The sequence below is a fragment of the Molossus molossus genome, unplaced genomic scaffold, assembly GCF_014108415.1.
Source record: "Molossus molossus isolate mMolMol1 unplaced genomic scaffold, mMolMol1.p scaffold_m16_p_28, whole genome shotgun sequence".
Taxonomy (NCBI): domain Eukaryota; kingdom Metazoa; phylum Chordata; class Mammalia; order Chiroptera; family Molossidae; genus Molossus; species Molossus molossus.
In genome coordinates this window covers 532,021-547,516 of record NW_023425364.1, presented here as the reverse complement: position 1 = coordinate 547,516, position 15,496 = coordinate 532,021, and the positions used below count along the sequence as shown (strand labels likewise).

General features: G+C 57.2%; 1 protein-coding gene across 7 annotated transcripts in view; it reads right to left on the bottom strand.

Moving 5' to 3' along the window:
* Positions 1-15,496, bottom strand: part of TOM1L2 (target of myb1 like 2 membrane trafficking protein) — a 124,935-nt gene that overhangs the window by 21,592 nt on the left and 87,847 nt on the right. For all 7 annotated transcript variants that reach the window (XM_036278395.1, XM_036278399.1, XM_036278397.1 and 4 more), the window contains exons 5-7: positions 8,095-8,229; positions 6,579-6,737; positions 3,898-4,014 (exon numbers count right to left, since the gene is read on the bottom strand). In XM_036278395.1, coding sequence (XP_036134288.1) covers positions 3,898-4,014; positions 6,579-6,737; positions 8,095-8,229 — 411 coding nt within the window. The remainder of the gene's footprint in view (positions 1-3,897; positions 4,015-6,578; positions 6,738-8,094; positions 8,230-15,496) is intronic.

The window sequence follows — 15,496 nt, the reverse complement described above, 5'->3', positions numbered from 1 at the left end:
GGTCCTCACACGGGGCTACAGCTGGCCCAGGCTGCCTCTCCCACTGCACAGCAGCTGGGACGGGAAGCTCCTCAATGTTGACAGTTTCAGCTTTGGCCTCCTTCAATTCCTGCTTCCCAACAGAGAGGGGAAACAGCTGGCTACCATTCCTGTGCAAAAGCCCTTCATCTATCAGAACTTCTATGACAATATCCTCTCTTTTCTGTCTAATTACTCTCAATGACTTGATCTTTTCTTCAAGGGACACTCACAGCCCCACCTCACCAGACAACCTGTAACCATCGCTGTGGTGCCCTCTGGACCTTCCCCAAGTTCAGAGGAGCATGGGACAAGGGCCTGAAGACCTACTCCTGGAACTGCAGAGAGGGAGGGAGAAGTCTTGTGGAAGAGAAAGGGGGAATGATGAAGCTGAGCACGGAGAGCACACTAGGTTTCTCTAGAGACCGTGGTCCTGGCATCGGTCTTGCTGAAATGAGATGCGAGGAGAGAGAAGCAAGAGGGCACCACGCCACCACCGTCCCCTCGAAGGGACACCATGAGGAAGACCTTTTATCATCTGACGGATGGCCATGTGGAATTGCCCATTTTAGCAGGACTGGATTAAGGAAAAGTTATTATTAATTGAAGGCAAAGTTCAAGAAGCTAATTTGAAAGAGACAGAAGGCACCAAATTACACCATCAGGGTCATTAGAGTCCAACAGACTCACAGGCTGCGCAGAGGGAGACAGAGACGCACACCCCCAGATGCTAGGCTCACCCTCGGGAGCCCGTGTGAGGGTGGGAAGACCGGACATCGCAGCCACGTGAGAGACATGGACGGTGTTCAGCTGATGGGAGCTCTCAGTGCTATGCTGTCTGTCTGCCTCTGGCTGAGATCTGCCTGGTGGTCTACAAGGCAGGTGGCCAGGCCACACCTGCACCACGCCCACACCTGCACCACGCCGAGATGGGCGGGGAAGTCTTCGAACATTCAAGGACCTACTGATGAAAGAGGAGTCTGCCAGCCTTCTGGGACCTGCCTGTGCCCGGCCCTGTGCCAGCACTACAAACAGACGCCGCCCAGCCCTGCCCTGGTAACAGTGACTGCTCCAGTCTCCGAGGGATGAGGGACTGGCTGAGCACCACCCCGCTCATGTCAGGGGTTGGCCCCGTGACTCCTCAGCCCTTGGTCTTCCTGTCCACTGCTTCCCCAAGTCTAACCACGTGTGGCCAAGGGCTGACCTGAACAGCCTGCTGTTGAGCGTGTCGAGGAAAACGAGGCAGGCGAACTGCTGTGGAGGGAACTGAGCAGAGCGGGGGAACTGGCCTCGCTGCCCAGGTCTCTCCCAACTCGGAGCAAGGGTTCGGCACTCTGAGAGGCTGGCTGTGTGCCCTCTGGGCACTCCGCCTTCCTTGCCCCAGGGGCTCCAGCTAGGCTGACACACCGGGGACTGGAGTGGCCTCAGCCTCCCTCCACCACAGGTAACCCCCTGATCCTCAAGCAGCGCCCCAGAAAGCTGCTCTGCCACTGCAGGGCTGTGGCGAGGCTGCCCGACAGTGCTCTGTGACTCGGCGGAAGCAATTGGGACATAGCTCAGCCACAGTGACTGTCTGCCACACTGGTGCATCCCGGGGCCGACACCTCCGGTTTCCTCTCTCCTCACTGCCCCCACCTCCTGCCCAGCAATCTGCGCTCGAGACGGAAGCAGCTTTTGTTGGCATGAACATTTGGGTTGGTGACAAAAGTGTTTATTTCCATGGCCCTGGCCAGCACTGTGAGCTCCAGACAGCTTCCACTCTGAGTGATCTGGCTGCCCTCCAATCGACGGAGGGTCCTCGGGGCACATTCTGATCCTGTCACTTTCCAAGCAGACTGTGCCGTTTTCCCAGGCAGAAGGCTCACTACTGTTTGGTGGGACTCCGACCCCTGGGAGACCCTGCCCGGCTGGCTTCTGAGGGATGGGGAGGAAGAGGAGGGAAGATGTCAGGAATGACTGAGGAGTGAGGCCGGCAGCCAGGGGAGCCGTGTCTGTTCACACAGAGCTGCCTCGCTCCTGAAGCTTCCATGCTGAAAGGACAGCCTCCCGCTGCTACCCAGAACGCTGCTTCTCTGGCTGATTTATAAGACAGCAGTGAGGGCTGGTGGGCTCAGAGCTGGAACAAGACAGAGGGAGGGAACGTCATGGGAAAGCAACCTATTTTTGAAAACTGTGAGCTGACGCCAGGAGATTAGGTTCTGTTTGTCTTGGCTGATGGGCTTGTTTTAGCGCACACACACACGCACGCACGCAGGATACTCCTGCTGTCTGGGTCTGCCCGGCTGTCTGGAAGTGCTTTGTTCGGCCCCCCTGCTGCCAGGAGCTCAGCTCTGTCCACTGCAAGCCCCTGTCAGCAGGGATGCTGATGCTGACACAGCACAGAGCCGCCTCGAGAAGCCCTCTCAGCTTCTGTACTGTTTCTGGGCAGATCTCAGACCCTAGTGCATCGGGTCATGCCTGGAAGAAGCCCAGCCAGGCTGGGAATGGAGGCCAGGGATGCATTAATGGGGTTCTGGCCCCATGGGATGTGGCATGTGGACCCCGGGACCTGCTCGACTGAGGCCGGCCTGGTCTGCTGCAGGCATCAGAGTGAGGTCTGGGAACCAGGGGGGCCACTCAGGTCTCCTTGCTCGGGCTGGCAGAGGGCACTCATGTTGGCTCCAAAAGCAGTCTCATACAGGTTTTGGGAGATGAGCTCTGTCTCATGCACTGAGCTGCGAGCTCTCCAGAGCAGGGATCTCAGCCCACACACCTGTGTCTCTAGGGCTTTGCTCTGTGTTAGGCCCAGAGCAGGCTTCCACCTGTGCTCACCCAGGTGCTGATGGCTCCGAAGGACGGGGGCACGACAAGGAATGGCTGTGTGCACTCCTGAAGGACAGGCCATCAGACCGACCGCCAGGCTGCCAGTGTCAGCCAACAGCAGGTGGGAGGTGTGGCACTCAGGGGCCGAGACTGGCGGCTCGAGTGCCAACCAGAACAGCAGCAGGCCTGTCGTGCCAGCCGCCAGGCCAGGCTGGCTCCTCATTTGTTTACTCAAGCATCCCCCCCACCCCCCGCACTGGGAAGGCCTGGCACTCGGGAGCCTGCAGCGTCCTTTCTCCACCCCTTCAGAAGGTCACCGCTCTCAGGCAGTGCCACTGTCATTTCCTCCCCGTGCAAGGCACCTGATTCGGGAGTGGTGGATCTGGTTGCTGGTTCGGGGCCTGGCTGGCCTGAGGCAGGACCCCTGGCTTCAGCGTGAGGCATCCAGCAGGCTTCCCTGCACCTGGACCCCTTTCTGCCTGCTCCCGGATCTGGATGGTGTCCAGGGGAGGGGAGGCCAGTTAGCAACGGAGCCGCAGGAACCATAAGTGAGCAGCCTTAGCCGGGAAGGCCCAGGGTGGGGGGAGAGAAGGAGTGTCTGCTCCACCGTGGCCTCAGGGATGCTGGGGGAGGTGTGACCAGAAGCTCCTATGCACAGGAAAGGCTGAAGTCCTGTCGCAAATGCTTACGACATTTATGGTGTTGAGGGAGCAAAGCAATACACAAAATCACACATAGAATATTATATCCTCTCAACTACATTTGAAATAAACATAGAAACAAGTCTAAAAGAAAACATATCAAAGCATCGACAGTGGCTATTTGTGGATGCTGGCATTTAAAAAAGTATTCTTTTCTCCTTTGAACTTCCTTTTTCTTCAGATGGGCATGCATTCTGCAACTGGCATTTTACAATCAGGAAAAAATGTTATCAAGGAAAATAACAAAGAGACAGCCTGGTACTGGCCTCTGACCTTTTCTAGGAAGCATGAGGCTGGGGATGGGCCCAAATAGACTCGGTCCCTCTCGCTGCTGCACCCCTGGGCCCAGAGTCCCCACAAGAGGAGGTCCCCTCACCTGTAGCAGCTCCAGGTCGGATGAATCCTCCTGCCCAGGGACCATTTCCGTTAACATCTCAGACATGACTTTTGTGTTTCCTCGAACAATGTCCAGTTCGCTCCGCAGCCTGGCGATCTGTTGGGGCCGGGGTGGGGTGGGGTGAGGGGAGGAAATCAGGGGGAAGGGGTCAGTCACCTGCACCTGGCTGGCGACAGTCATTCCCTGACACCTGGGCCACACTCTGCATGAGCGCAGCAGCAGAAGTCTTCCCATCTCACTCTGTGTGCAGCCTTGAGAGAGGGCTGCGTGGGGGAGCGAGGCCACCCCGAGACAGTAGCCACCAAAAGCTCACCCCTGGGACCCTGCCATGACGCCGAGGCCACGCCGTGCTGGTCTGCAGTGCTGCTTTCCCAGCGCAGGCCTGTGCCTCTGCTCTGCCCCGGAAGGCAGAGTGCCTGTCCCCAAGGTGCTAGCAGCCCTGGGCCCCCAGCTGGGAACCTGACAGTTATAGACTCTGCTCCTGGCAGCTCCTGCTGTGAGCCCTGTGTTCTTCTGAGAGGCTGGCCAGTGCTGATCACATTTTCCTGGTGCGGCAAGAGTGAGGGAGAGGGGCTGAGAGAAGACCACGGGAGACCCTCTCCCACTAAGCCCCTACCAAGGGATACATGACCCCTTGGAGCCACCCAACAGAACTCCCCAGAGCCGGGGCCTGGCCCTCTCTCCTGTGGCAGGAACACCACAAGGACGTCCTCACCTGTGGACAGGTAATAATACCCCATCTCGCCCTGGCCGGTTTGGCTCAGCGGTTGGAGCTTCGGCCTGCGGACCAGAGATCCCGGGTTCGGTTCCTGCCAAGGGCACGTACCTCGGTTGCAGTTTGTCCCGGGCCCCAGTTGGGGTTGTGTGGGTGGCAACCACTCGATGTGTCTCTCTCATGTTGATGTTCCTCACCCCCTCTCCCCTTGCCCTATCTGAGGATAAATGCAGGACAAACAAACAGACCAGTCACAGGGCTGCTGGCACAGAGCAGCAGGGCCCAGGGGGCATGCCCAATGCACCAGGGTGTGCAGAGCGCTGGGCCCTGCTGCTCCTCTGCCTCCCACCTCTTCCTGCAGGCCCCACCCTGCCCTGTGCCCAGCTCCTGGGGGCAGAGCCTCAGCACAGGGACAGGGGCAGGGGGCCTCGCTGAATGCCGACTGGATGGAGGAGAGGTCGCCCCTCTCTGCCTCCGGCTCTGTGGACGGCCCGGGCCCCGGCCAAGAACAGGCTCTGGGACAGGGAGGCCCGGGACTGTGACGGTTAGAAGCCACGTGGGCTCTGAAGTCCTCTGGGCCAGGCTGGTTGTGCCTCTGCTTTCATTTCCCCCAGGGGCAACAGTTCTGCTCTCTTGTTCATTCCGAACCCTCTCTCCCCTGTCCTGGCCACTGCAGGGCCCCTCCCAAGCTCCCACGCACTGACTGGGTCAGCAGAGGCTCTGGTGGCCCCCCGACTTCCAGCCTGTGGCCTTCCCCCTGAGCAGGAGGGCAGAGCAGGGAGCCAGAGACCTTTCCCAGGGCTCCCTTTGAGGCGGGTCCTGCCCAGTCGGCGATGAAAGGGCAGGTTTCCGCGAACTAAGGCCCACAGCAGTGTGCGCGCCATGCCCCAGCTGTGGTTCACCTGTCTTCTCAGCAGTACACACAGAACTTGGGTGCGTACTTCCTGCAACCCCCCCCCCCCCCCCCCGGCCCGGCCCGGGGCTGCCCGCAGGTAAGGGGGAAGGATCACTGCCTCGATCTTGGGCAGGGACTGAGGCTAAAGGCCTGGCTGAAGCCTTGCAGGGCAGATGCAGCCGCCTGCCTCCTAGCGGGCCTCTTCCTCCTCCCACCAGCTCCTCCGGACCAGCACAGCCGGAGACGGGTGGGCCTGGCACATGTCCATTCGGGCGGAATCACTTGACCCCTCAGTTTAAATGAGGTTCCATAATAGTGACATTGTTACAGATATTAAATAAAAATGTAAAAAATATAAATATTAGATAGATTTTTTTCTAGTCTGACCAATTCTCAAATTTAACTAATGGAAATTCTAGAGATTCACCTAAAGACCAATCTCCGTCTCACCTCAGATGCAGGTGGGGTTAGATGGCACTGGCTTCTCCGGAAATGGCTCAGAGACGCAGCCATGCTGGGGAGGAAGGCAGGAAGACTGCCCAGAGGCCTCCCTGCCCTGCCTCTGCCTCCACAGACAGGGGCCTCGCTGAGTGGGCCACTGCCTCTGATGGCTCACACGTCTCACGAAGAATCTAGACCTCTCTGCGTGACACACAGGCTGTCTGAAACTCACGCTCTAGCCTCACCCTCTGCAGTTCCCTCCCCACCGCGACCCTGTCTTACACAGACCCTCCAAAGTATCGCCTGCCGGGCCCTGGAGCACACACCCTCCTGCCCGCCCCTCTCCAGCTGCCAGACCCTCAGCAGCAGCAGCGCCCCGGGCTCAGAGCACTCGGGTACTGCTCCCACAGCAGCGTGACCACTGTCCTGGCGGTCTCTGCACCTGTCTCCCCACTCGGCCAGGAGTCCTCAGGAGAGGGGCAGAGCCCTTGCATCTGCGTGCCACTGATACCTGGCACTGTGCCTGGCCTGGGAGACCTCGTCCATGTCTCCTGGCGGGTGAATGAGGACTGCTGGCTGGCTGGCCTGTGGCCTAGAAAATGCAAATACCTGTTCTGAGTTGGCTGTGATGGGACCGGTCACACTCAGAGCCGGGGCCTGCGGAGCGGAGAAGGGAGCAGGAGGTGGCGAGGAGTAGGAGCCGGCACTTGTCCTCTGCTGCGACTGGGACCTGGGCGTGGTGGCGGCTGGATCCATTTCAGGGACACTCTGGCATGGCAACAACAAAGTCCTCTGTTCACTGGTCTGCCTGTGCAATTGGACCTGGTACCCACCCCACCACGGCAGCACTTCCTGCCGTAGCGCCGGCAAGTGGTGGGGGCCCAGCGCTGCTGCTGAGCCTGTGCTCCAGGAGGCCCTCTGCTCCCGGTCAGCCTTCCCGGCTGAGACGGTGCTCCCAATGGCTCCTTCCCCTACCTGCCTCACAGCCAAGCACAGAACCTCCAAAAGGCAGCAGTGTGGGCCCTCTGCGAGCCCTGCTCGTGGTGCCCGTTATCAGGACCACCTAGGGACCCTTATTGGGTACCAGAAGATTACATTTTGGCTTTTCCAAGTAGACTAATATAAATAATACTTATGCACTTTACCGGATGTTCTTTGTAATTATAGGAACACCACCAGAGTTCTGTGACATTATTAGATGAATGAAACAGGTTCTGTTTATTCCACAATGCAGAGCGGTTTGGAGGGATCGTGATGAGAACGCTGCTTTGGAAAGGACTCGTGCTTTCCCTTGGGGCATCTCCGATAACCTCTTGAACACGAACTGTCCTTCTCGCCCCATTTCAGAAGAGATGGGGCGCATTCAGGGTGATATGGCCATAGACCTCCTGATGGGCAATCAGGGGCCAGTAAGCCGGAGAGCTCTGAGACCAGGTGCCTGTTGCAGACGCTGGAGCTCCCTGGCCCTCCCTGGGCCCTCCCCCGCCGGGGCTGACCCCAGCCAGCAGAGGTGCCTGCCAGCGTCCCTGGGGAGGGATGGCCGGCTCCGCCTGCGTGCTGTCAGTTCTGAAGCACAGAAATGCCCTGTGTCAGAAGAGCTTCAGGGGGGGGTCTCTCCTTGGGTCTCCCATGGGCTCTGCATCCCAGGGTGTCTGGGCTAGTGCCAAATGCCCCTAGCTCAAAATAAACTTTAGATCCATTTGTTAACGGATCCATTTAGATCCATCTGCTTCACCTGTATGGCTGGAGACACCACAGCGGCTCTGCCCACGCTCAGTGATGCAGGCAGCACCCCACACTGCCAACACGAAGGTCTCCGGTGCCCTCAAAGGGGGCCGCTGGCACCCTCCGAGAGTGGCTCCCCAGGCAGCCATCCCCTGCACACATCTGAAAGGATCCCTCTTAGGCCCGTCCAGTCTGTGTGACACTGGGCGATGCTACAGCCGCTTCACCACTGGCCCACCAGCTGTCTCCCTCCGGCACCCCCCTTATTAAAAAGAAATGCCCTCGAGCTTCAAGAAGGCGTGATGACAAGCTGAATAATTCAAAGGGAGCAGCAGAGGGGAGGTGGCAATGGCTGACGTTCTGCAATAGGTCTTTCAGAAAACGCCAGCTGGAAGCTTACCCGCTGTGGGGTGTGGATGGGAGACAGGGCATCCAGATCTGCCATAGGGAACTCGACCCCCTTCCTCTTCAGCTCCTCGTATATGTGCACCACGCCCGTGAGGTCAGGGCTGCTTCGGAAGGCGTCGGCCCATGCCTGGAAGGGCAAAGAGACCTATCAGGGAGCGTTTCTCAGCAGGACTGTCCCGGTGCCTGCGACCCAGAGCAGCCCAGCTGCTCTCCCAGAGGCTGACACTCTGCCTGCAAACTGCCTGGCCAGGGTCCCTCTCCTCCTGCCAGTGCTGCCACAACACGATGGCAAAGCCTTGGTTTCCAGTGGTGCTGCTGAGCATGGCAAAACTCTGCACTCAGCACATACAGTGTTTCCCTGGAGAGGAGGCAGAAACGAGACCCAGCTACAGTGCACCCTGAGCTGCACTCCTTGGCTGCAAGGACCTCGATCCCTGACGACGTTTAGCTGAAGGGTGTGGCACGGCCACCAGGCCCCAGGCCACCAGGGGCTGGGCAGCAGTCTGCGAGCGTGCTGCCCTCCTGCACCCTGCTCTGGCTCAGCGCTGGGGGCGGGCAGGGCAGATGGAGCGGAAAGGAGAGTGATGTGTGACTGGACAGCTGCTGGTTTCCTCAGCAGAGGACCCTAAAGCTGAGCTTCCGCGTCCAGCCTGTCCTCTGACAGGCACAGCGACAGCCCGTGCTGCCCACCACGCACACGTGCCGTCGAGAACCACGGGCAAGCACGAGTACTGCATCCCTGACACGTAACACAACACAGGGGAGGAACACACTGAACCAGATGCCACTTGTCACTGATTCATGAAACTCAAAGACGAAATAAATTCTGTTCTGTTACAGAACACATTTTTTAAAAATGCATATCCAAATAGTTCCCCCAAAATAGGGCCCCACTCTTGAGACACCCATCAGCATACAACCCACGGGGAGGGAGAGCCTCTGGTGCCCAGGGTTCTGCTGCTAATTCTGTTGTCTCCAGGGCGTGTTCCAACCAATCCCGGGGCAGTCCCGGGAACTCCACCATCACCCCCAGACCCACTGGAAGCGAACAGGTCCACTTCCAGAGTTTCGTTAATTACAACAGAACGGACGCATCTCACTTAACACAAACACACTGCCCGTCTGGCTCCCTTGATCCCCTGGTCTAACTGGCACGCGAGTTCAGGGCCTGAACTTGAACATTTGCGATAAGTCTCAGCCTCCTGTGGGAGCTGGGGAGAAACCAGCATGCCAGTTCATCCTGGTGCTCCGCTCGGCCTCCATTTCTGTGGGAGGGCATCCAGGAGGCCCCTTTTCATTTCTCTCACTGTCCGTCCCAGCTAAACATGAGACGAGAAGAATGAATATTAAAGAACCATCACTCCTCTCTCCTGTCAGTCGATAATTCTTGGGGCATCTGTCCAATAGCCAATCAACAGACCCCCTGCTATGGTACCAGGAAGGGAGGGGACAGACACCCCCAGGTTGGGCCAGTCAGTGTCTTCTCCTCCCAGGAGAGGGCCTTGGGCCCGGATATTGCTGGGCCGCTCCTTGGGCAGGGGGACCTGTCCCATGTGGACGTGGGCTCTGAGAGGAAGCCTGTGCTAGCCCTGCCCAGTGTGCTGGAGGAGGCGCGGCCGGTGTGCTGAGGGGAGCCGTACAGGAGAAGGTTCGGAGGGTTTCTGGTCCCTTCTGCTCATTCCCCAGGCCCCATCATACCCAGAGTTCTAGGCGGCCCTCCTTTTATGACAGGTTTTCCTCTCTGCCTGGGCGGGCCAAGTTAGCCTTTGTTATCTGCACCCAAGCAGTCTTGGCTAATCCACACCCTGCCCACCTGCGGCTGTTTCAGCCCTGCATTGGGACGCCTGTGCAGCTCAGGTCAGGTGGCTGCTAACAGAACATATGTCTGTGGCAGCACTCTCTATGAACAAGATTCTGATGCCAACAGGGGATGGTGCGGGGGCAGCACCTTCATGTGGAATCAAGGACGTGGGAGCAACCCAGAGTGCTCTGTGCCCGTTGCATCATGCAGGGACAATGCCCAACACCTGTGCTCTGCCTTCTTCCCCTCGAGGCCGAGCCTTGGGAGGCATACAGAGTCTTGCCTGGCGCAGAGAAGGCAGCCAGGCCGCAGACGTTGTCAGACTGAGTTCCGTTCTCACTGTTACTGAGCTTCCCTACTCCCTCCTCAGACAACAGAGGAAGACGGCCACGTAGGCTGCTGCAGACGGAGGTGGCCATGCTGGAGCCCTCTGCCTGTTCCAGGGGGAGACAGAAGCCTCAGGGGTCTGCTTCGCGCAGGGTCCCTACCTAGAGCCAGGAACTACAGGTGCTGGCAGGCGGCCCTATCGGAAGGCAGAGTGCACCCCCTGAGTGCCCCGCATGTTAGTAGCTCACTGCTCTTTATGTGACTCTTCCTTTTCCTGCCTGTGCAACGACAGTGTTGGGGGTTGAAAGACCAGAGGAGGGTTTGACGAGGGGAAAAGTTATGCTTTTATCTCCCTTGTTCCTTTGGACTGCACACCAAACCCCAGACTGAAACCTTACACCAACATGAACCACATCCTATTCACTTCTGCATCCCTCCAGTTGTGACAGTTTTAAGACACCAAATTTCAGCTCAATAAACGACCACGGACTTAAACGATGGTCTCGTCCTTTGGACAAAAGGAGGCTTCTGCCACGTTCTGTGTCTGCCCTGGACCAGGCTGCATGCCCCAAGTGGCAGGGCCTGGAGCTGCCGTCCACACAGGAATCTGGCCAACGTCCCGGCCATCAGTTCTCAGACACCTTCCAGAACACACGCCTCCAGCCCCTCCCACCCGCCCCACCCCTTCAGCTCACGCTCTCAGGGAAAGAAAAACCTTCAGTGGAGAGAGGACAGTCAAACCTCGTTTATCGGACATCGCCCATCTCAAATGACTCGCTTCTCGACCAGCTGTTCATGGAAACGTGTCCTGGTTGTAAACTAAAACTGGTTCTGGACCCGACCACCCTTTCACACGGATACCTGTGTGATCAGTCACAGGTCTCTCAGGTGACAAAGGAGAGAATGTGCAAATAACAGTCAGTTCACTGCTAAATCTTGCATTGTTAACATCTCAGGAAATTGTGCTGTGAATATCTTCATTTTTTTTTGCCTTTGTTGCTGCTTATTATTAAACACATACAGTAAGTCACCATTGGTTCAAGGAAGGTCAGTGATAGCGGCAAAGTGAAGAGGAAAGTTGTAAGAACAACAATAGAGCCTGGCCGGTGTGGCTCAGTGGTTGAGAGTGGACCCATATACCAGGAGGCTGCCAGTTCGATTCCTGGTCAGGACACATGCCAGGGTTGTGGGCCTGATCCTCAGTGGGGGGCATGTAGCAGGTGGCCAATCAGTATGGGTATGGGTATTCTCTCTCATCAATGTTTCTATCTCTCTCTCCCTCTCCCTTCCTCTCTCTCTAAAATCAGTAAAGAGAAAAAAAAAGCTCTTCTTTAAAACAACAACAACAATAGAGCTTAAAAAGAAATAATTGCAAAGTATGATAGAGGTGTTCGTGCGTCTGATCTGGCTACCGAGTATGGCATGGCGAAATCGAGGATTAGCCCAATTTTAAAACGTAAACAGGCCATCAGGAGTGCCAATGTGGCGAAGGGTGTGAAGATGCTCACGAAACAACGATCACAGGGCACTGAAGAGGCAGAAAAATGGTTGATGTGGATGAGCAAAAGGCAGTTGGTTGGTGACAGCATTTCGGAGGCACGCGTGTGAAAAGGCGCAGATGCTGCCTGCTGACCTCCCGAGACACCCCGGGACGAGCGTGGAAAGGGATTCCTTCAGGGCCGGCCGGGTGGGTCCACACATGTGAGGAGAGAGTGCATCATAGCGGAGTGGGGAACGGGAGGCCGCCCGTTCTAACAAAGTAGCTGCTGAAAATTCGTGACAGATTTCAAGACTACGTAGAGGCCGAGGGATCTGTCCCCCAACAAGGCCAGTTGTGGTGAGACAGGCCTCTCTGGAAGGAGGGGTCACAGCCATGCAGGATAGGCGCTGCCGCAGAGTGGGAGACCAGTGGGACTTCACAGCAACGCCTCTCCTCACCTGCCCTTCTGAAAACCCGCGAGCTTTCAAGAAGAGCGCCGTCAGAGGAGCAAGCTGATGGGACGTGGAGGGCTAGCAGCAGCCTGGGTCACCAGGCCGTTTCTTACTGAGCAGGTTCATGAAGTGCTCGCCCCAAGTGCGAAGAAACACCCCAGGGAGAAACAATGCCACGCAGGGCGCCTCTTGTGACGGACAAGGCTGCTGCCCACCCTCCAGGCTGGAGGCCGAGGTGGAGGAGCACAGCTGCATCCCTGGCAGGTCTTCCCACCCGACACCCTCCCTCGTCCACCGCGGGCCACCGGGTCACGTCTAATGTGAAGGACCTCTACACGGAGCAGTGTTTCCAAGTGTTTGGAGGTGACCTCTTCGACCCAGGTAGCCCGGGGGGTTCTGGCAGCAACACTGTAATAGCCTTACTTGCTGGAGGCTCACACACAGAGCTGGGGGAGTGTCTTCCAGAACCTGCAGTCGGCCGAGTTTGCCACTGGAAGGGACTCCGAGGACTCTGAGGACGAGCCCGGGTCTGTTGTGGAGGACAATGTGTCCCAGGCAAGTCCAGGGCTTGGAGGTGGATGAGGAGGAAGTGGAGCTGGGGGGACGCAGCACTGAGCTGAGCACCTTCGGAGGGAGCAGCAGATGGCCTATAAGGAGCTCTCTTAGAGAGGGGGAAGGGAGCATGCTCCTCCTTCAACAACCAAGGCAATGCTGGGGAAATGGGGAGAAACGCAGAGTTTTACTGAGAAAAATCACCCCGACAACACAGTGACAACACAGGGTCTCCCTTCAGGCAAGTGTCAAGACACAGGCAACACCAAGCATCACTGGGTAGGTTTTTGGTGAAAGAGGCCAGGGAGCCTGAAGCAAGTTCTAGTGGAGCAGAGACAGAAGAGAAAGAGCCCAGAACAGCGACCTGACGTCTCATGGAAAGGCCCCCTTCCAAACCACAGCGTCCCTCCATATCCTCTTCGTGTCCAGACCTCGACAGTCCTCACCATTACAGGGAGGTACTCGTGTGTATGTACACTTTCATTTTTTACTGTACATTTCATTTCCTTTTTGTTCAATTTTCATCTACATTTCACACTTTTTTTTTAAGTGTTTATTTATAGCTTAAACAGTACGTTAGACATGTACTGTATATAAGAAAGGTTAAAACAGGGAATCAATCATTTGGGGGGTCTGGAATAAATTAATTCAATTTACATTCTTTCTTTTTTTTTTATCCTCACCCAAGGACATTTTTCTACTTTTTGTTCAGATAGAGTAGGAGGAAGAGAGAGAGAGAGAGAAACATCTACGTGAAAGGGACACATCGAGTGGCTGCCTCCTGCACGACCAACCAGGGCCGGGAACAAACTGCAACCGAAGTATGGGCCCTGCGCGGGAACTGAACCTGGGTCTCTCTGGACTGCAGGCTGACGCTCTAACTGCTGAGCCAAACTGGCCAGGGCTACATTCTTTCTTTTTAGTTGTTGTTAATCCTCACCCAAGGATATTTTTTCCATTGATTTATAGAGAGAGTAGAAAGGAGGGAAGGAGGGAGGGAGGGAGGGAGAGAGAGATATTAATGTGAGAGAGACACATCAATGAGTTGCCTCCCGCATGCACCCAGACCATGGTGGGGACTAAACCCATAATGCAGGTGCATGCCTTTGCCCAGGAATGGAACCTGTGACCTGTGGTGCATGGGCTGATTCTCTAACCACTGAACCACGCAGGCCAGGGCTACATTATTTCTAATGGGAAGAAATGATTAGGTTAGCGAACAAATTGCTTCCCGAACAGCCTCCAGAAGGAATTAAGCCGGAGAACTGAGGTCCCACGGTACTTTGGACCCCACTGCTGAGGCACGGGGCGCGGGGGGAGAAGCAAGGGCATGACCATAGCGAGGTTACTCTGCAGGACGGTATTGATTCTGCTTCTGAAAACAATGTCAGGGGGAGGCCGAGGGACGCACAGAGTGGGAGTGCCCTTCCTGTCCTCTCAGCAATTGGGACTCAGGTGCCCCAGGAAGGGGCACAGCAGCCACGGGCCGTAAGGCGGAAGCTCAGAACTGCAGGGAGCTGAGGCTGTGACCGAGTCGGCTGAGGCTGCGCTGCCCTCAGCATCTCCCTCCCACGCTCAGAGCTGGCTCCCTCCTGCAAGGGTGCACCCACGCGGTGGGCCCACTGAGCGCCGCGCCAGGGGCCGGCCCGGCCCTGAAGAGCACCAAGACACGCCGTGACAGCAAGGGTGCCGGGAGTCTGCCGCAGCTCTGGCACTCACTCGCTTCCCTGAACCCCTCTTCAGTCCAGCTGCACTGAGAGGGTAGTCTGCTGCCCCTCACAGGCTGGCAAGGGAGCTGCAGCCCAGCCCCCCATTCCTGTCCCACAGTGGGAGCAGCACCTGCTTTTCCAGGGAGGCCATCAGACTCTCTGGGGGGCTTTATCCACCTTCGACATGTAAGTAAAACCACTTCTTTCCAGGGGTTAGCAGCGGTTGGCAGGAAGCAGTGCCTGTCCACGCATGAGACAGCCGTCATGAAGGGCAGCTGGCCCCGAGGGTGAGAAGCCCACGGCAAGCCCGGCAGGAAAGAACAGGAGGCTGCCGGCGGCCCCGCCCTCTCAGCTACCGGGCCGAACCGCGGGTGAGCAGTACTCCACTCCGACCAGCGAAGACGGCAGTTCACCCACTCAACTTCACGTACACCCAACAAAAATGAGCACATGTGTTCACCAGACTGTACTTGAGCTCACGGTGCCCCTTTCACAGAGGCCCCACCCACAGTGGGAGGTCATCAACCACAGTGCAGGCCCCTGCACGGCCACGTGAGGGCGGGGACAGAGGCCATGGGCACACGGGGACGAGGTGAGGCCCGCAGACAGACACGGCAGAGCGCCAGGACAGAGTCCACACAGGTGATGTTCAGACAGGAAGAGCCCGTCCACGCTGTGGGAAATCACTCCCCCTCACAACATAGGGGCTGGTCACACAGCTATGTCGTTTGTGAACACTGATCAGGCTGAATATGCTTTTTAAGTATGTGATTTCCTGTGTATATAATTCAGTAAAGAGTAAAAGAAAAGGCAGATCTTTTTTGCCTTTTGTCCGCCCCTCTGCAGAGGCCGAGCCATCCATCAGCTCTGAGCGCTGCTGCTTCTGTCTGTGCTAGCCAGCCACGGCCACAGAGGAGCGTCCTCCAGGGAGCTGCCGGACCGGGCAGGGAGCGCCCTGACCAGTTAGGTTCTCAAGCCCACGTGAAAGTGCCCTGGCCCACAGTCCCTTCCGTTTTCCCAAGGAGACTGTCCTGGTCAAGAGCCTTCAAGGCCTCCTGGCCTCATCCCACTCC